Genomic DNA, 20253 nt, shown 5'->3' on the forward strand with positions numbered 1-20253 from the left:
GTTTTTAAGTTCCGAGGGGTCTGCTGTGGGTTTCTTCAGAAGGGCGCTGAGTTTGGCGTGTTTCCAGCTATCTGGAAAGGTGGCAGAGTTGAACGAGCAGTTGATGACGTCACGGAGATGGGGTGCGATGATGGAGTCAGCTTTGTTGAAGATGTAGTGGGGGCAGGGGTCGGTTGGCGAGCCAGAGTGGATTGAGTTCATTAGGCGGGTGGTGTCTTCAGTGGTGATTGGGTTCCAGTTGCTAAGGTTGTTAGTAGGCGGAGTGGGAACAGAGGGGGATGGGGGGGGGTTGATCGCTGGGGGCATTCACGAAGCTGTTGTGGATGTCGGCAATTTTGTTGTAGAAGAAGGAGGAAAGCGTATCACAGAGGTCTTGGGAGGGAGTGATGTCGTTAGATGCTGCGGTGGGGTTGGTGAATTCTTTGACGATGTTGAAGAGTTCCTTGCTGTTGTGAGAGTTGTTGTCGAGTCGATCCTTGAATGCTGATTTCATGGCGGATCGAATCAGTTGGTGATGTTTGCAGGTGGCTGCCTTGAGGGTGGCCATGTTGTCGGGGGTTGGGTTTTTTCTCCATGTTTTCCCCAGGGTGCGGCATAGCTTCTTGGATTTTTTAAGGTCATCGTTGAACCAGGGAGCCTTTTTGCTGGCTGATTTGATCTGGTGCTTTTTCAGGGGTGCTAGTTCGTCAGCACTGTGGGTGATCCATTGCTTGAGATTGGTGGCCGCTTGGTTTGGGTCCAGTGAGAGGGTGGGAGGGTTTTGGTTTAGCGATGTGAGGAGTTGGTCGGAGGTGATTTTGTTCCAATTTCTCCGAGGAATAGGTTGTGGGCGGTTGTGGTTCAGGGTGGTTTTGTAGCTGAAGTGAACACAGCTGTGGTCCGTCCAATGGAGAGCTGTGATGCGGTCGAAGGAGATATGCTTGCTGGAAGTGAAGATAGGGTCGAGTGTGTGTCCGGCTGCATGGGTGGGGGTGTCAACAAGTTGTTTGAGTCCGAGGTTGGCCAGGTTGTCCAGAAGGGTGGTGGTGTTGCTGTCATGTTTGTTTTCAAGGTGGTAGTTGAGGTCTCCTAAAAGAATGTAGTTCTCGGAGGCGAGGGCATGTGGGCTGACGAAGTCCGTGATGTCATCGCTGAATTGAGTGCGGGTACCTGGAGGCCTGTAGATGAGGGTGCCTCTAAGTGTGGTCCTTGGGTCGGTGTGGATCTGGAAGTGGAGATGTTCGGCGGTTGCAAGATTATCGTCGGAGCTGGTCGTGATTTTGATGGTGTTTCTGTGGATGATGGCGAAGCCTCCTCCTGTTTGATTGATGCGGTCTTTTCGGATAATCTTGTAAGCGTCTGGTATGGCTATGGCGATGTCGGGTGCTGATGATGTGTTCATCCATGTTTCTGTGAGGAAGGCGATGTCTGGTGACGCAGTGTCGAGTAGGTCCCAGAGTTCAGTTGCGTGTCTGTGGACCGACCGGGTGTTAAGCAGGATGCACTTCAGGTGGTTAGAGTCGGAGCTGTGTGTGGAGGAGGTGGGTTTGGTGAGGGTCCTGAAGCAGTTGAACTTGCAGGAGAGGCAGGCGAATGGGCCGTAGGTACGTCCTGGGGTGGCTTCGCAGCAATGTGGTGCGTGTCCGGGGTTGAGGGCGAGGAGAGTTGCAGCATCATATGTGACTCTAGTGGGTTGGGAACGGCGGGGACCAGGGGGACAGGCGCTGGACGTGGTCCAGGCAACGACGGGCGCAGACGGGCTTACCTTTGGCGCACCTTTGGGGCGCGACCGCTGCGCGTGGACGCTGCGCGTTGATGCATCTGTCATAAGTGGAGAAGTGGAAGGGGCAGAGCGTGGGAGGGGGAGGCGGGAGCGTAGGGGGAGGGACGGGCTGCAGGCACAACAAAATGGACGAGACAACAACAGGACCGGGTAATGCGAGCTGGCGGTGGAACACACGGGCACAATTTCAATTAAATTAAATAATAAAGCAATGCGGAGCGTTCACAACTGAAATATGTTAAACAGGCAAAGCAATGCGGAGCGTTCACAGTTTAAGTATTCTAAGCACACAAAGCAATGCGGAGCGCTATGCAACAGAGCGGGTGCAAATTCAATGAAAATAAATTTAAAATATGGCAGTGGTGGGGGAGCAGCGCTACGATACCAGTAGCAGCGCTATGGGTTCAGGAGGAAGGGTGGAGCGACCGCTTCAATACACATATTCACCTACACACTCAGATGAAGAGGTACTTCAGGAATACAATGAGGACTACAATTACCCAGTAGACCCTGACCCAGACACCCAGCCACAACCATGGGTGGAATCAGTAGACCCTTATAGCTCTACACCCATTCCAGATACACCTGCATACCCTGCTAAGCCTTCCCCTACAGAGGATACAGCTGCATTTAATGCACTAATAGAAAGAGCAGCCCTCCATCACAATGTAGAGATGCACGCAGACCCCATTGAGGAAGATTTCCTTTTTGACACCTTTGCCACATCAGAAAGGTCTGCAAAGACTTTACCTATGTTGAAGGGGGTACTTAAACATGCAGGAGACATATTCAAGGAAACAACTAGAGCAAGGATAATTAACCCTAGAATAGAGAGAAAATACAGACCAGCACCATTAGACCCCACATATATTAAGGGGCAACTGCCTCTGGATTCATTGGTTGTATCCAATGCACGTAAACGCGCAAACTCTCAAACAACAGGAGAAGCTCCTCCTCCAGACAAAGAGTCGAAAATTCTTGAGGCTTCAGGCAAAAGGGTAGCTGCACAAGCAGCAAACACATGGCGTATTGCAAATACGCAAGCCCTGCGAGCTAGGTACGACAGGGCACACTATGACACCTTAGAAACACTTCTACAGCATTTACCTGAACCTTACAAACAATAGGCTGAGGACCTAGTAGAGGAGGGAAAATTAATAACTAATGCCTCCATTAAATGTGCCTTAGACGTTGCACACACAGCTGCCAGGTCAATTAACACCAGCGTCATGCTCAGAAGACAGGCGTGGCTTCGCATCTCAGGCTTCAAAAATGAAGTTCAGTCCTCTATATTAAATCAGCCAGTGAATCCAGACTTCTTGTTTGGTCCAGCTGTCGACAACATTCTGGACAAAATGAAGAAGGACACTGAGACTGCTAAGTCGATGGGAGCCTTACAGTCCCAACAACAAAGGGGCTCCTTTCGTTGCTCCAATTACAGAGGAGCTGCAAGAGGTACCTTGTCACAGCACAGCTCAAACTACAAGGGGAACGCGCAAACCACCTACAACAAAAACAATAATAGAGGTGGTTACCGAGGCAATAGCAACAAGGGCAGAGGGAGAGGAGGTAATACCACCAGATCCTCTACCAACACCAAGCAGTGACTTCTTGTCGCTACCCCCAGACCATACAACACCGGTCGGGGGACGACTACAACAGTTCCTACCTGCCTGGCAAAACATCACCACAGACAGGTGGGTAATACAAATTATCCAAAATGGCTATTGCCTAGAGCTCATCTCCACACTGCCCATCATACCACCGATACACCGTTCTATGTCCACCGAACATCTCAACCTATTGCAGCAAGAGGTTATCAGTATGCTGCAAAAAGGAGCCAAAGAACCAGTACCAATACAACATCAGGGTACAGGGGTATACTCTCTATACTTCCTAATCCCCCAAAAAGACCAGTCTCTCAGACCAATATTGGACCTCAGGCCCCTAAATCAATACATTCTATCAGAGCATTTCCATATGCTCACTCTACAACAGGTCTTACCACTGCTACAGCAGGGAGACTTCCTCGCAACTTTAGACCTCAAAGCTACATACTTCCATATACCTATACACCCAGCTCACAGGAAGTATCTCAGATTCACAATACAAGGTCAGCACTACCAATTCAAAGTCCTTCCTTTTGGTGTGACAACAGCCCCACGGGTGTTCACAAAATGCCTAGCGACAGTAGCTGCACATCTAAGAAGACAGCATATTCATGTTTACCCGTACCTGGACGACTGGCTAATACAAGCAAAGTCGGCCCAGCAATGTGCCAGCCACATGTCTCGCACCATTCATCCCCTACACAGTCTAGGCTTCTCGCTGAACTAACCAAAATCTCACCTACAGCCGTCCCATGTACAGCAATACCTGGGAGCAACAGTAGATACTCTAGCAGCAAAAGCATACCCAAGCACGGCCAGGATCAACAGTATGCAACTGCTCATCCAAAAGTTCAAGCCACAACACTCGCTCCCTGCACGAGTGTTTATGCAACTCATAGGCATGATGGCTTCGTGCATATTCATAGTCCCTCACGCACGACTACATATGCGCCCGCTACAACAGTGCCTAGCACAACAATGGAACCAGGCTCAAGGACAATTGAAAGATCTAGTGTTGGTAACCAGTCGTACATACAACTCTCTGCATTGGTGGAATACACAAAACCTTTGCAAAGGTTGACTGTTCCAAGAGCCTGTACCACAGATAGTCATGACGGCGGACGCATCGCCGTTAGGATGGGGAGCCCATGTCCTTCAGTACACAGTGCAAGGCCTATGGACAACACAACAAAAGAAAATATACATCAACTTACTAGAACTGATGGCAGTTTTTCTAGCACTGAAAGCATTCAAAATACATTTGTGCAACAAGACTGTGTTGATCCGGACGGACAACTTGACAGCAATGTATTACATACAGAAGCAGGGAGGAACACACTCTCCACAACTATCACACCTAGCTCAAAGCATGTGGAAGTGGGCCATTCAAAGAAACATTTTTCTCATGGCGGAACACCTCCCAGGCAAACACAATCAAATAGCGGATCTGCTCAGCAGACACAGTCAACAGATGCACGAGTGGGAGATTCATCCCAAAGTGCTACAACCATACTTCCAACAGTGGGGTCAACCAGACATAGACCTGTTCGCCACAAAGGAAAACGCAAAATGCCAGTACTTTGCCGCCAGGTTCCCACATCCGCAGTCGCAGGGAAATGCGATATGGATGAACTGGTCACGCAGATTTGCGTACACTTTTCCCCGAGCACCACTAATACCGCTGGTGGCACGCAAACTACGTCAGCATCCAATGACACTAATCCTAGTTGCTCCAACATGGAGTTCATTTCTAGAACTCTCCGTGGTGCCTCATCAAAGACTCCATCTAACACCCGCTCTTCTAACGCAGAGCCATGGAGACATACAGCACCCAGATCCGCAACAGCTGAACCTTGCAATCTGGCTCCTGAAATCCTAGAGATTGGGTACCTAAACTTACCTCCAGACTGCATGAACATTATCAAAGAGACAAGAAAACCTGCTACCAGAGCATGTTACGCTTCAAAGTGGAAGCGTTTTGTCATTTATTGTAATAATAACATAAACCCATTGGATGCTTCAACACAAAACATCATTTGCTATCTTTTGCACCTACATCGTTGCAATTTAGCTTATTCATCTATACGAATACACTTAGCTGCCATAGCAGCTTATCTTCAAAACAGACAGCATCTTTCGCTGTTTCGAGTGCCAGCAATTAAAGCATTTATGGAGAGACTCAAACGAATCATTCCTCCAAAACACCCACCTTCACCAGTCTGGAACATAAACATTGTGTTAACCAGACTAATGGGACCACCATTTGAGCCGTTACATTCATGTGAATTACAATTTCTAACATGGAAGGTGGCTTTTCTGGTAGTGATTACTTCGCTTAGAAGAGTTAGCGAGCTGCAAGCCCTAACTATTCAAGAGCCATTTATCCAAGTACATGCAATTAGGGTGGTGCTTAGAACAAACCCTAAATTCATGCCAAAGGTGGTATCCCACTTTCATATCAATCAGACAATAGAACCGCCAGTGTTTTTATCTAATCCACAGTCAGTACCTGAAAGAGCACTACATACACTAGATGTCAAAAGAGCTCTTCTTTACTACATTGACAGAACTAAGGATTTTAGGAAAACGAAACAATTGTTTGTTGCCTTTTCACCACAACACAAAGGCAACCCAATTTCAAAATCCGGGTTAGCCAGATGGATCGTTAAGTGCATTCAAATATGTTATCAAAAAGCAAAACGCACCTTAACAGTTCCCCCAAGGGCGCATTCTACACGCAAACTAGGGGCATCTATGGCTTTCCTGGGAAACATTCCTCTAGAGGAAATATGTAGAGCAGCCACATGGTCTACCATACATACCTTCACAAAACACTACTGTGTAGATGTACATTCAAAACAGCAAGCTGCTGTATGACAGGCTGTTCTAAAAACTCTTTTTCAGACTGCTGCAGCTGGCACAGGTAGCCACCGCTAAGGGAGAGACTGCTATACATTCTATGCACAGATATGAATTCAGCAGCCCACATGCCTCGAACGGAATATGCTACTTACCAGTATGCATCTGTTCTTGGCATGTAGGGCTGCTGACATTCATATCGGTAAGTAGCATATTCCTACCATGAATTCAGCCGCTGTGCGCCCTTCACAGCGCTCCGGCAGTCCAATGTCGTGTATGTTATTGCGTCGGTTTCTGCCCTCCGCATCCTCCACTCAATCCATTAGCGTGGTCACCTGCCGCTGTAATTGTTTCAACGAAGAAGAGTGTTCCGCCACTGTAGGGGTAAGTTCTGCAATAGATCGACCGTGGTCTTTCACCTTGTCCGCCAATTTGTCATGGTCCGCCTTCAACAGTGTTAATCCAGAGGCGAGCGCGCCCATCTGTGTCTCCATGGCCTTTCGAGAGTCTCAAATCTCCTTGAGGATGAGGTCCAACTTGTCCGGCGTTCCCTCCTCACGGTCAGGCGAGGGGGATTCGCTTGCGTGGCTCGGCATGGCAGAGAGAGGGTCCAGGTTCCGCTGTCTTTCTGTTGTCTTCCCCCGGTTTTGCCCATGTCCCAGCGACCTCCCCTGGCTCCTTGTGGAGTCGCTTCAACAGTCAGTAGTAAAAGAGTGCCTCGGTCCCTTGCCGACGCACGAGTCTGCAGGTCACAGCAAGCTCCGCTGCTGCCTCCAAGTGTCTGTCGGGCGGGCCCCCGGAGCGGCGCAAGCAAGGTTCGGTTGCGTCAGTCATGGCGACTCAACTCGCAGCCATTACCTCACAGCAGTCCCCGGTGATGACCTAGCAAGGGGCGGAGGGGGGGTGAAATGAAGGGAGAACGGTCACCGGCCAGGTGGGGCCAAGTCTCGGTGTATTCGATCAAGCCGCCCGGTAGGTCCGTTGGCGGCGAATCCCAACCCAGGCAGTATGCAGTGCGGGCCCGCTGTTGCTCCAGCACAGACTAAGGGCCTTCGGTCGTGCTCCTCGGCGTGGTTGACTCTTGGGGAAGTCTTGAATCGTAGTGCCACATGTGGAGGACTATAGGGTTTTCATCTTGTACCCTCGCAGGTCACTGCAGTCTCCCCTCCACCAGTACCTCTCAACCGTGGCGCAGGTCTCTGCTCAGGTCCAGTGCGGCCCCGGCTGTCAGCGCAGTCTAGCAAGGCGGCCCTCAGCAGGCCCAGCGGTACAGGCCGTTTGCAGGGGGCGGTGCTCTCGCAGGCCACCGTGTGCGCAGCGCTCACCTCCTCATTCTTTTGTGTCTGCAATCGCTGCTCTCCGGTGCTCTTTCCAGACAGCAGAAGCCTCGGGGGGGGGAGAGGGGCCCCCCTCACCAGTCCCCACGGAGGGTCGCAGTCCCCCAGCTCTGCAGCGGACCTCAGCATGCTCCGCGGCCTCTCTCCCCTGCTCCCAGGCCCCGGGCCGCCAGACCACCTCACAGCCAGGCAGGATGCTAGGCAGCTTAATGCATCCCTTATCCATTCAACTCCTCTTATCTGCTCTGATTTAGACATATCAGTTCACAACTGCCATCAATGGCTGGATACATCATTAAATCAACTAGTCCCAGTAAAGAAATCCCAAAGCCATTAGTCTAATACCTCTGATCCTTGGTTCAACAAGGGCCTTAGACAGCTAAAGCAGGAATGTAGGAGAGCAGAACGAAAATGGAGACTTGAGTACAAATCAGTTCACAATAAGTCTTATAAAATTAAGTTGCTGACTTACAAAAAGAAGATTCTTATAGTAAAAGGAATACTTTGTCGCCAAAATAGAAGAAGCTATAAATTCCTCTAAGGAGCTTTTTCAACAATCCCAAAATTATCAAAACTTCAGGACTCTAAGAACCCAAACACCAATCAACAACTTTGCAATAACTTAGCACTTCACTATCAAGATAAAGTTAAATCTGTCTGAGACTTTATTCAAACCAATGACATAAATTGCCAATCTCCTATGGACTCTCTTAATGTCTCCACGTTCTCTCACTTTGGGCCGTTGACGGTAGAACAGACACAAATGACACTGACTCAGATCAAATCCGTCTCTCCATCTGACCCCTGTCCTGCCTTAACTATTCATCTGGTCCCGAGGGTTATAGCCATTCAGCTCATGACCATCTTCAATAACTTATTCGAAGCAGGATATTATGCAAAAGATTGGAAGGTAGGCTCTATTTTGCCATTATTAAAAAAGACCCATCTAGACATTGATGACCCTAATAACTACCAAACAATCACTAGTCTACCATTCCCTGCTAAACTGGGTGAAAAATTGGTTAATAAGGAACTGAGCACCATCCTAGACAAATCCAAGTGTTTAGAGTCTACACAATTTGGTTTTCACACTCACCACAGTACTGAACTGGCACTGATCACAGCCACGGAAGAAATCCGGCAAACCCTCGATATCGGAGGCAATGCGGCTCTGATCCTTTTGGATCTGTCAGCCGCATTTTATAAGTCAATCTTGCTCTTTTAATTGATCGCCTGAAACAATAGTGACCAAATGTAACGCTCTTAAGTTCATCTCTTCTTTTTTGGAAGACCGTATCCAGACAATCTCCTCTCTTGGTGATTTTACCTCACCATCCTTTTCATTGCCCTGTGGTGTCCCCCAGGGCTCATCCCTGAGCCCCACTTTGTTCGACCTTTAAATGACCCTACTTGCAGACCTGATCAGATCGTTTGGCTTCTCCTTGTTCTCTTATGCAGATAATACACAGATTGTTGAATCTATCACTGACAATCCTGGGGTTACGGCAGCTCCGTTTCAGGATTGCATGCTTCACTTCGGGAGGTGATGAGCAGCAATTGTTTGAAACTGAACCCCTCAAAGACTGAGGTTATGCTATTCAGCAACAATCCATCTTTCTGGTCCAATAACTGGTGCCCCCAGGAATTGGGTATACTGCCTACCCCCAGTAACAAAGCAAAAAATCTTGGGATAATTATTGACACTAACTTATCCTTCGAAGGACAGATTCATCATATCACTTCCTCGTGCTTCTTTGTCCTGAAATCTTTAAGCAAAGTTTTGCCTTATATCCCAGGAAGTCTACAGAAGAGGGTAGTCACAACTCTTATTACCTCCGAACTAGACTATGGCAACACTCTCTTCATCAGTATCTGAAAGCGTTTTCTGCAAAAGCTACAAACACTACAGAATGCTGTGGCACGGCTACTACTGGGCATTCCAAAACATAAATCAGCTAGCTTCCCAAGCGCTGATTCAACTACACTGGCTCCCTATTGATAAACCTTTCCATTTATGGCACTCAGTATTGCCTTTAGAGCTCAACAAGCTGTCGGCCCAGACTATTTGATTCAGCGTTTCCAACGCTACATTACTTCTCGTTTTCTACGCTCATCCACAAACGGTAATCTTATAATTCCCAGATTTAAAAAAGCCAATTGGGGTGGGAAAGGCTTCATCGTTTGCACTTCTAGGCTGTGGAACTCTCTTTCAACCAAACTTAAAACTAAGGCAAATCTGTTGGACTTTACAAAACATCTAAGAACTAGTCTCTTCTGCAAATAACTGTCTTTTCCGGACCCTCTTTGCCCGATTGTCCGCTTAGCGCGTAGATACCTGAGGGTAAATATCACGCTTTATAAATCTTCATTTCATTTTAATATAAATCTTCATTTCATTTCATGAGCCTAATCCAATATGGTCGCTGCGTGTGATGTCACACAACACAGTTGGCTGTATGTGGCCAAGCAAATGTTGCTGTGGGAATGCTTAATGATTTTTCTATGCCACAACAATGATGTGATGCCGGAGGGGTGTCTGTGCCCGCAGACAATTAGAAATGAGGTGGGCCCTAAAAACGGAAACACATGCTTCAGAGACCTGTTTGTACCTAGAGCGACGCCCGAACCAGACGAGGAACGTCGTCTGCCAAATATATCACTGCCGGCGTCCTCCTTAAGTGTCACTGCAGAAACGGTAGAAACGACAAGGGTGCCGGATTGTGGGCTGGCGAGGCTCTGTTTGTTGCCTAAAGGTATATGGAAATGGAGGCAAACAGAAGTTGCAGAGACCTTTATAATCTACAAAAATCACTCTGGCGGACAAGGACCACATAGCAAGGAAAAAACAATCTTCCATTTGAGCTGTTTTGGGGCCCAGTCAGACGCTGAGTGGTCATGGTGGGTGGGGTGGTGCCTTGTCGAAAAACAACATGCAAGCCCCCCCACCCCTCCTCGATCCAAGTGAGGGCACTGTTTGTTTATGCGCAAGAGCCGGTGTCAGCTTCTTTGTGGATGACAAAGTTCATTTCCGGCACGGAGTGTGCCTAGCACAGTGAGTGATTGATGATGTGTAAATAAAAGTAACCAAAACTGAGAGACACCGGTGTACTCAAAAAGTTTGCTGGCCAGCACAGTGCACGCACTCCCAGTGCACCTAGCTCACTGCAGCAGTGTGCCTCGTGGGGTGGTCCTGGCGCTATAAGATGTGTGACTAATGCCTTTTAGTGTGTTGATGCGGACACCAACACTAAAACGCGTTAGTCTAACCCCTGATGCATGGTACTTGGCGGGGCTGCAACCTGTACAGTACGAGGGTAATTATAGGAAATCCACATGCGAGATGGGCCGCTGCATCCAGCAGCCTCCAGGGAGACAGCTCCCATACTGTTTCGCAACCACTAAGGGGGAATTTTGGAGGAAAGAGTTACTTTGCTATCCAAAGAAGATGGGATTTTGTAGTATTTTAGTTGCATCTGTCATGTTGGCCTGCAGGCCACACCACCAGCAAGTCTGATTCCTTGTTGGAGAAAAAAAGATACTTGCAATTATCCTGGTTATACATGAACTTTGGTGTCATTGGGATATAAAACAAGCATTGGAAATGCAATAGGTCTCGCACCATTAGAGTTAGTGCTTTTAGAATTGTTTATGGGTTTTTTTTGTAAATGTTTAGCATTTTTGTTTCCTGTAGCCAATGCTAAAGTATTACAAATAAAAAAAGCCATAAACATTTCTAAAAGCTCTAACTGAAATGGTCTGAGAACTATTGCACTGTGTGAGGGTGAGGGTGAGGGTGAGTGTGAGTGAGGGTGAGTGAGGGTGAGGGTGAGTGTGAGTGAGGGTGAGTGTGAGTGAGGGTGAGTGAGGGTGAGTGAGGGTGAGTGAGGGTGAGTGAGGGTGAGTGAGGGTGAGGTGTTGAGGGTGAGTGAGGGTGAGTGAGGTGTTGAGGGTGAGTGAGGGTGAGGGTGAGTGAGGGGTTTTGGGTGAGTGAGGGTGAGGGGGAGTAGTTGAGGCTGAGTGAGAGTGAGGGTGAGTGAGGGGTTGAGGGTGAGGGGTTGAGGGTGAGTGAGGGTGAGGGTGAGTGAGGGTGAGGGGTTGAGGGTGAGTGAGGATGAGTGAGAGTGAGGGTGAGTGAGGGGTTGAGGGTGAGTGAGGGGTTGAGGGTGAGTGAGGGTGAGTGAGGGTGAGGGTGAGGGGTTGAGGGGGAGGGGTTGAGGGTGAGTGAGTGAGAGTGAGGGGTTGAGGGTGAGTGAGTGAGGGTGAGGGGTTGAGGGTGGGTGAGGGTTTGAGGGTGAGGGGTTGAGGGTGAGTGAGTGAGGGTGAGGTGTTGAGGGTGAGGGGTTGGCGATTCTAAGGTGGCCCCTTACTGCAAAACTGGTTGCGGAAATCCTGGTGCATGAGCTGGACTGCTGCTGGGGCGCATTGGTGCTGTTACAAGGGTGTAAGTGCAGCAAAATCACCCGATTGAGCGCTGGGCGCTGCGCATCTAAAATGACGGCAGCGCACTGAGGGGGAGACTTCCACCGGCTGCGGCAACGGGAGATGTGCACTCTGTTTGTGAGCGGCTGGGAGGCGATTCGGCGTGCAGACTCACAGCGGAAAACTGCGGAGGCGGCAGTCCTGGGGGAGAAGTCTGGAGGGCGAGATCGCCTTAACCTTCCTGTGGTGCACTACGCTCCCAAGATGGCAGTTATGGGATGCGGGCGGAGGCCTGATGCCGACGAAGGTGAGAGGCAGACCGAGGCGGTGAGGCGAGGAGGTGCTGAATGCTGGAGTTTCTTTGTAGCTCGGGACCTGGTTCAAGCAGCTGTAGGGACCACCAGCAACCAGGTTTGATGTCCTTGCGTGGCAGGCCGCGTTGTTTGGGGGAGCACGTTTGGGTGAGGTGGCGAGCCTGCGAGTATATTGAAGTTACAGTAGGAGAACGGGTGCGTTTGCCTGTGCTGGATTTTATTCATGCAGTCAGGATTAGCACGGTCGGGCAACTCATGTGTGGGATAAGAGAAGGGCGATCCAGCACCGGGCTAAGGGGGAGCGTGGCAATTACAGCACCGGGCTAACGAGGACAGATCCAGCACCGAGCTATGGCAGAGGAGATCCTCCGGACCGGGCGGGGTAAAGAAAAGGGGAGCCAGCAAGAGGATAAATAAACGGAGACCTCGCAAAACCGAGTTAAAAAGGGGAGAACGATATATCAAGCACTGGAGGTAAAAAGGGGGAAACATCGCGAAGGTTAAAAGGGTAAGATTTAGTAAAAGCGGTGCAAGTTTGAGTAAGAATAGATCATCCAGGGCAGCTAAAGGAAACAAGACGGAGGGAAGAGAGGGGAGGGGGGAGGAGAAATGCGTCTCGGCCGGAGCAGGGGGCGGAGCAGGGAGAGCGGGCTTTGGAATGTAATTGACACGGCCGGCCGGTCGTGAAACTGAAAGCATGGCCGGCCGGCCGTGAAAGCCTTTGATGCGGCAGGGGAAATGCGAGACGGCGGGAAGGGGAGGGGGCGGAGCGGGTAAACAAAGACGGACGTGCACGCGCTTTTAAGCTCAATGCGCATGCGCATTGAGCTTAAAAGTCACGGGCACTGCAAGGAATCGCCACGATTCCTTGCAGTGTGGATAAAGAGTGGATAAGTCCCAATACTCTCGCTTGCTCGATGCGCATGCGCATCGACAGGCGAGACCTAAAAATGTTTGCACATATTAGACTTGAACTATTAAGTTGGATAGTCTGGGGCTTCAACTGTGATCTTCCGTTAACAGTACTGCTTATTTTAGCAAGCTTTACAATCTAAAAGAAATCACACTGCGGACCTATCATTACAGTAAGTAAATGCGATTAATATGGTTCTAGGTTTACCTTATGAAAATCACTTGGGCCACTCCAACATTTGTAACTGTTGTCCCCAAAATGTAAAGGCTATGATTGTGTAGACACTCTTTGAAAACGTAGTTAACTTCTGGTAGTAGCCTCAAACAGTTTGACATCGCTTAGATGTGTCACTTTTAATCACTAGTTGACAGGATGCGTGGCTGGCTTTTGTACTCCCATTACTATCAACCTGGCAGTTCTAGTTCAATGCTCCTTCCCCAGCTGTTTGGCTGGAATTTTTGAGTGGCACTTTATACATAAGTATACCGTGATGTCCTATTTGAAAATAGGTAAGGTTTGTTCGTAGTGTTTCTCAGCGTTTTACATAGTATTTCCACTCTCACTGCAGAGTGTGCGCTGTATGACTCCAGCAACGCTATTGGGCATCTTTTATGTGGGACAGAAAATATTGAGTGTAATCAATTTTCTTCTTTTTTTAATGCAGGTCTGGCTGGAATATTTGATACTAGCCTACATGGTGCTGGCATTAACACTACAGAAACGTCAGTTATGAATTTTCTCTCTGCCATTGAATCTCGAACTGCTGCATCTTCAGGAACCACTCTTCTACCACAGTTTAGGGCTGCATCATGGCAGACAGGTGATTTTCTTTTATTAAAAGGTTTTTAAATGTCAATGCTGTGCTTTAGTGCAACAAGTAATCACAAACATTTCAACGTCATATTTGTCAAGTCTGCATCTTGAACCTTTGCCTTTTCGTTTGCTTAAACAGTGGCGAAAAACTGCTTTAGAGCTACACCGTCCGACTTCACGAGTCATTATTATTTTTACAGATCCATGTCTAGGCTTGGGTGAAGAGCAGGGAACATACAATTAATAGAACGTTTATTTTGATGTATTGAAGAGGCCTGAATACCCATCCATTGAGCGCAGTCATTGACTTAAGATATTACTATTGCTACGCATTGTTTCGTGCTTCTGTACTAGGCCCTTCAGTCTACCAAGATGCCTAGGGCAAATGCGGTCGGTCGGTGGCCATGACATTCTTAGACCTACCAAGACTTTCTCACTTTTATTCCCTGCATTGAGAGTTCCATTGTTCCTGGAGCACTGTGGTCTTCCTATTTATTCCCTCATATTTTAAGCCCTATCTTACTCAGATTTTCCAATCTAAAGTAGCTCCCAGCTTTGTGATGCACAATATAAATATCTTTTAAATTGATATTGATGCTGTGCTTACATGGTTCTTGATGGAAGTTAATTGAATATGAGCACAATTGCAGAAAATATAAGACTAGCTATTCACTCGTCCAGCACCATAGTGACCAACGCATAGTTGGGATATCCAGGACTATCAGCATCGCAAAACCTTACCCGGACAATATCAGTCAGAAGTAGAATGAACTTTATAACTTATTAACAAGTACCCTGGAGCAACTGTACACTGTACTCTGAAATATGTAATGCTAGTCTACGCTAGGTTTGAAACTCATTCCAAAGTTATCCTAAGAAACTCATTATTTCAGAACGCCATCAGAGTTAAATAGGCTGTATTTAACAGTAAAGATGATACCACAATATTATTTTGATTAAATATAGGTAAACTACAAGACTGTTAGAAGGAAAACTTTGTTGAAATCAGGGAAATACTCTGCACTTGCAAATGCATGTTCTAATAAATTAATTAAGCATTATTCATAGATATGATGCAAAAGCAGAAATGTAAAAGACAGGAACATGTAGAAAAGTGTCCAGGGTTTGAATAATTGTTGGTTGAACACTTGTTTGCTTTGTCAATACAAGAAGAGAATAATGCTTTCAAAATTAATTGTCTAAGAAACTTTTAAGGATTTAAAGCAATAATTAATTGATTAGGTATTGCAAGAGAAATCCATTGTCCTTTAGTTTTAGATAGGCACGCTTAAATGGCTTTATGCAGCCAATCTTGGTTTCACCACTAGGTATATGGGGTTTGCTCTTAAATTGAGAATAACTTGTAATACCACACGTTCATAAATGGGGAATAACTTGTACCACATCTTCCAATATTGATGTGAGAGCATTAGGCCTATTGGTTATATTGTCCTTGCTTGAATGATCTACAAAAGAAATAATTTAAGGGCTCAAAAATACTACTAATAATTGTACAATGATGAGGGCTCTTGAGTTTTTGGATACAGACAATAACAGATTATGAGCTCTTCTAGTTATATTTTTAGATATTGTATTGAAAAGATTGGCCATCATATTTTAAATATGACCCTGAATAAGATATTAGTCATGCTGTATACTATAAAACGGTACCAGTGTAAATGCTTTTTTACTTTGTTTGCAGGATCCGACTCTGGTACTCCAGTTGTGACTGTATGTGTTAGTTGGCAAAAAAGATTTTAAATATTGCCCTAGAAGTTTTGTAGGAACATTATAACGAAGTTAAACATATGCATTTCTTAAGTCTTATTTCAAATCTATACTTTATTTGCTAAATTAGATTGTACCCAAGCAGTGAAATTTGACTTGATTTACTAATTTCATCTAGTATGCAAACTCTCCACCTTGGTGAAACGCTTCAGGGAATCCAGAAAAGGGAGGAAGCTGTCCCCCTAGGTGGAAACAAAACACCTGAGGCCAGGAGAAAACCCAAAAGCAGAGGTGTTGGTCAGGGAAGGCCAATAAACAAGAGCCGGCCTGCCCTATAACTTCTGACATCACACTAGGACACAGTATGCGAGTCCCTTCAAGAAATATGCTACAGCTATTACCGAGATGTCCTGGATCATGCATCCCTTTCAAGCAATCTGGCTTTAGGCGGACTCCCTTTGATTTAGCCGGCTTGTCGCCCCTGCAGCATCACTTGTAGCTCCTGTGGCTCATCTGCTCTGCACGGGGATCCAAAATTAGAAGTAGTAGCAGCCGATTGCTCTCAACTTTACAGTCTACATGTTTAGGGCTGGATTAGTTCCCGCTTTCTGTCTAATTTGTTAGTTGTGAACTATTTTCAAATAAAACCTCAAAATGCAAGAGCTGATTCGGGTGCTCCATGCTCCTGAGTGCAACGCAGCTGCCATCTTCCTCCCTCCAAGGTCTTCTATAGCGCTGTTGCAACATATCATTTGAGAACAGTTTTGTTAAGGAAATAGGCCAATAGACTGCAACATTTCTTTTTTTGTATTTTGTTATCAAGCCAAGTAATGTTTACTCAAAACAACACTTCAGAAATGAAGCAATGGAATACTGCTTCTTTACGTAGGTTTAAGTATATGAGAAAAATTGTGTAACACTTTAAACATTCTAGAAACTGCCCCTTTACAGTATGCACAGTAGGGTCACTCCAGCACATTGTCCCCAGAACACTTTGGTGTGTCCACCATTTTATGGGTTGAAAACAAGCTTTTTTTCTTATTATAATGCTCCTTCAATTGTGGGATGAAATCCTGAAAACATGACCTTGAAATCTGTGTGATTTATATCAGAGATCATGATATTATAGCTGCATGTGAAGATGATCAGGAGATGCTGTAGAATATGCTCAAGATGAAGAGGAATGTTTGAGTAAGAGCAGACAGAGAGGGGAAAACATGAATCATTCTGTCAGACCTTTACTGAAAGAATATATTCTCCAGCTCAGCACTTGGATGAACGATGTTTGACACCTTTGATGGTTCATCAGACCAATCTTCAAATCAATATTGCTCCTATTCATGTCTTTTGCAATCAAGATCGTTCTGGACATGAAGACATTGCTTTAAATCAAGGTTTCACCTTCAGTGACCTAGTCCTCAAGGGCTAGCTTTCAACGAAATTAACGCATCCTGGCCAAGAAGAGAAGTGGAACACCCTAAATAATGACACCACATTCGGCTGAAACACTTGTGCACAATGCTTCGTATCCTGTGGCAATACAGGTACCCACAGAGGGTTTAGACAAGATCACAAAATCAAGGCTGGGACACGAAACACTGCCACCGCTGCATGATAGATTGATTGCTTTCTTAGTTCTGTGGCACTTCGAACTTTCTGTGGAGTTTTTCCTTCTACAGTATGTGCCATAAAGTGAGAAAGAAGACCGATTAAGAAATGCGAGTCCCTTTGATTAATCATTTTTAGATTTAGCCAACACAGTTCTTGCGCTGATTGCAAAATCGCTTGTAAACAAATAAAAAAATCTCTTAAGGAGCATAAAGCCCACCCATTCACTGGTTGGCTTCCATAACACGCTTGTTACCTTTCTTGGTTCTTATTGGTCAGCGCTTTCTACACTCCTCGGGCATCCTTTTGGAGCTTTGTGTGTTTCCCTGCAGTGGAGAAGAGACCTAGTACAGCTTTCTGTCTGCAGCCAGTGTCCTTCCACTGGCCGTAGACTCCTGTAGTTACTTTAAAAAAAAGTATTTTAATTTTACTTTCCAACATACACTTTTAGAGAGTGCATGTCTCTGCAACCAGTCTCTCTTCTCCTGCTGTTACTGCTCACTCCATCATGTTGTTTTACCCTGCCTTCCTCCCGCTGTTATTGTCTCTTCCACCACTTTTCTAACTCCTGCGACAGTGGAGTCTGTGCTCTCACGAATAGCTAAGAAATATAAGGCCCCTGATCAGGATTCATAATTTCTTCGCTCAGATCTGCCCCCAGATTCCATCATTGTGTCAGCGGCTAGGAAAACTCAGTCATCGATGTCTTCATCCTCCGCTCCTCCAGATAAAGACAGCAAAGTGATGGATTCCATGGGCAGAAAAATGTGCAACACATCGGCCTCTTTTATGAAGGTTTCCAGTGCCTCTGCTCTATTGGAAAGATACGACAGGTCCTTATGGGATTCTCTGGGTCATTTTGTAGACAAGCTTCCTAAAGAAGGTCAGCAAGATTTTCGAGAAATCTTACAGGAAGGAGGTCTTGTCGCTAACCAAGTGATTAGCGCCTCAGCGGATGGGGCTGATTTTGCTGCTCACGGATACGCTCATGGTATTTGTTCAAGACGGACTGCATGGCTATGATTAACAGGCCCTAAAACGGAAGTACAGCGAAAGATCACTAACTTACCGTTTAATGGTTCTTCTCTCTTCGGTCCTCATGCAGATGAGGAGATGACAAAAATGAAAGCGGAATTGGACACAGTTAAGGCGTAGGTCTGGAGAGGAAGAAAGACTTTTGCAAGCATTTTCGTTCCAATGAGAAACGCCAATTCCAACAAAAAGGTCAATCGAACCAGTGGTCATCGCAAGGTCAACAGCAGCAGCAAAGGTCTCATTTCCAACAAAGACATCCAGGGAGGGGAAGAGGCAACAATAGATAACAAGCCTCCACCTCAAAACAGCCAGCGAAACAATGAGCAGTTACTTCCTCTAAACGTGTTGTCCACTCCGGTAGGAGGAAGTATAGTTGGTTTTCTGGAGGATCGGCGCAATATAACAAACGACAAGTGGGTGCTCAATATTGTCGAAGATGGATATCTACTACGTTTCAAGACTCCTGCTTCTTCCATCCCTCCTAGGGAACTCGGTTCGTGTCATCCCATACTTCAAAAGGAGGTACGCAGTCTTCTGGTCAAAGAAGCCATAGAACGTGTCCCAATTCATCAGAGACGCCAGGGCATATACTTTTGTTACTTCCTGGTCGAGAAAAAGGGTCCTTCTGTGGAATACAGGCCTATTCTGGATCTTCGCATCTTAAACAGATACATACGAAAGGAAAAGTTCCGGATGCTGGCTCTACACCAGATCTTCCCCCATTTACATCAAAGAGACTGGATGTGCTCCATAGATTTGCAGGACGCTTATTTCCACATTCCAGTGTCCAGAAAACATCAAAAGTTTCTCCGTTTTCAAGTGGATCGGCATCATTATCAGTTTCGAGTTCTGCCATTTGGTCTCAAGTCAGTACCAAGAGCTTCTTCAGACTCTCCTCCCTATGGTCAGACAAGTGTCCTCTTTCTTGGGTTCCATGGCCTCGTGCATCTTCATTGTCCCCAATGCTCGATTGCACATGGGTCTTCTTCAGCAGGCTCTGGAGGACTAGTGGGCGCAGACTTCAGGGAAGTGGGAGGATCGGATTGCACTTCCCCAGTCTGCCAAGGACTCCATCAGGTGGTGGACAAAGAGATCGAATCTTCTGCAAGGGGTTCCCTTTCACCAAGAGACTCCAACACAAACTATCGTGACAGACGCCTCTCTGCAAGGCTTGGGTGCCCATATGGATCACCTCCAAGTGCAAGGTCGGTGGTCGGACACAGAGAAGGGTTACCATATCAACTTCCTGGAACTGAGAGTGGTCCAGCTAGCTCTCAAATCCTTCTTCCCGTCTCTGAGATCCAACTCCCTCTTGTTTCAGACAGACAAGCAGGGAGGCACCAGATCCAGAATTCTGTCCCAGGAGGCGCAAGCAATTTGGAAGTGGTTACTGGCAAGACATCTGACCATCAAGGCAGTTCACGTCCCGGGTGCCCTAAATGTTCAGGCTGACTTCCTCAGCAGAGAGTTTGTAGAGGTGCATAAGCTGGTCCCAGAACTTGCTCTGTGCCTTTCCCCCACTGCCTCTCATTCCAGTGGTGATCACCAAATTCTACAAGACCAACTCCAGGATGATACTGATAGCTCCGGAGTGGCCGTGCCAGTGGTGGTACCCGGACCTTCTACAGCTTTCCGAAGCTCCATCCCAGAGGTTACCTTGACGTCCGGACCTGCTGTCCAAGAGCCAAGGGAGGGTATCCCATCCCTGCCTTCCTTTGCTGCGGCTGACAGCATGGCTCCTGAAGTCTTGCAATATGGGCACTTAGACTTGCCAGATGACTGTATGGACATCCTCAAGGAAGCTAAAAGACCTTCCACTAGAGCTTACTACTCTTTCAAATGGAAGTGTTTCTAC

The 20253-nt window shown here is 46.9% G+C and overlaps 1 protein-coding gene across 3 annotated transcripts in view; it reads left to right on the plus strand.

Moving 5' to 3' along the window:
• The window catches only part of QSER1 (glutamine and serine rich 1), a 1012913-nt gene that overhangs the window by 210967 nt on the left and 781693 nt on the right, over window positions 1-20253 (plus strand). For all 3 annotated transcript variants that reach the window (XR_013608715.1, XM_078680856.1, XM_078680858.1), the window contains exon 3: window positions 13879-14034. Coding sequence is in view for 2 of the 3 variants with exons in the window: in XM_078680856.1 (XP_078536982.1) it covers window positions 13879-14034 (156 nt within the window). In the remaining variant the exon portion in view is untranslated. The remainder of the gene's footprint in view (window positions 1-13878; window positions 14035-20253) is intronic.

Source organism: Lissotriton helveticus, chromosome 3_1 (assembly GCF_964261635.1).
Source record: "Lissotriton helveticus chromosome 3_1, aLisHel1.1, whole genome shotgun sequence".
Lineage (NCBI taxonomy): Eukaryota > Metazoa > Chordata > Amphibia > Caudata > Salamandridae > Lissotriton > Lissotriton helveticus.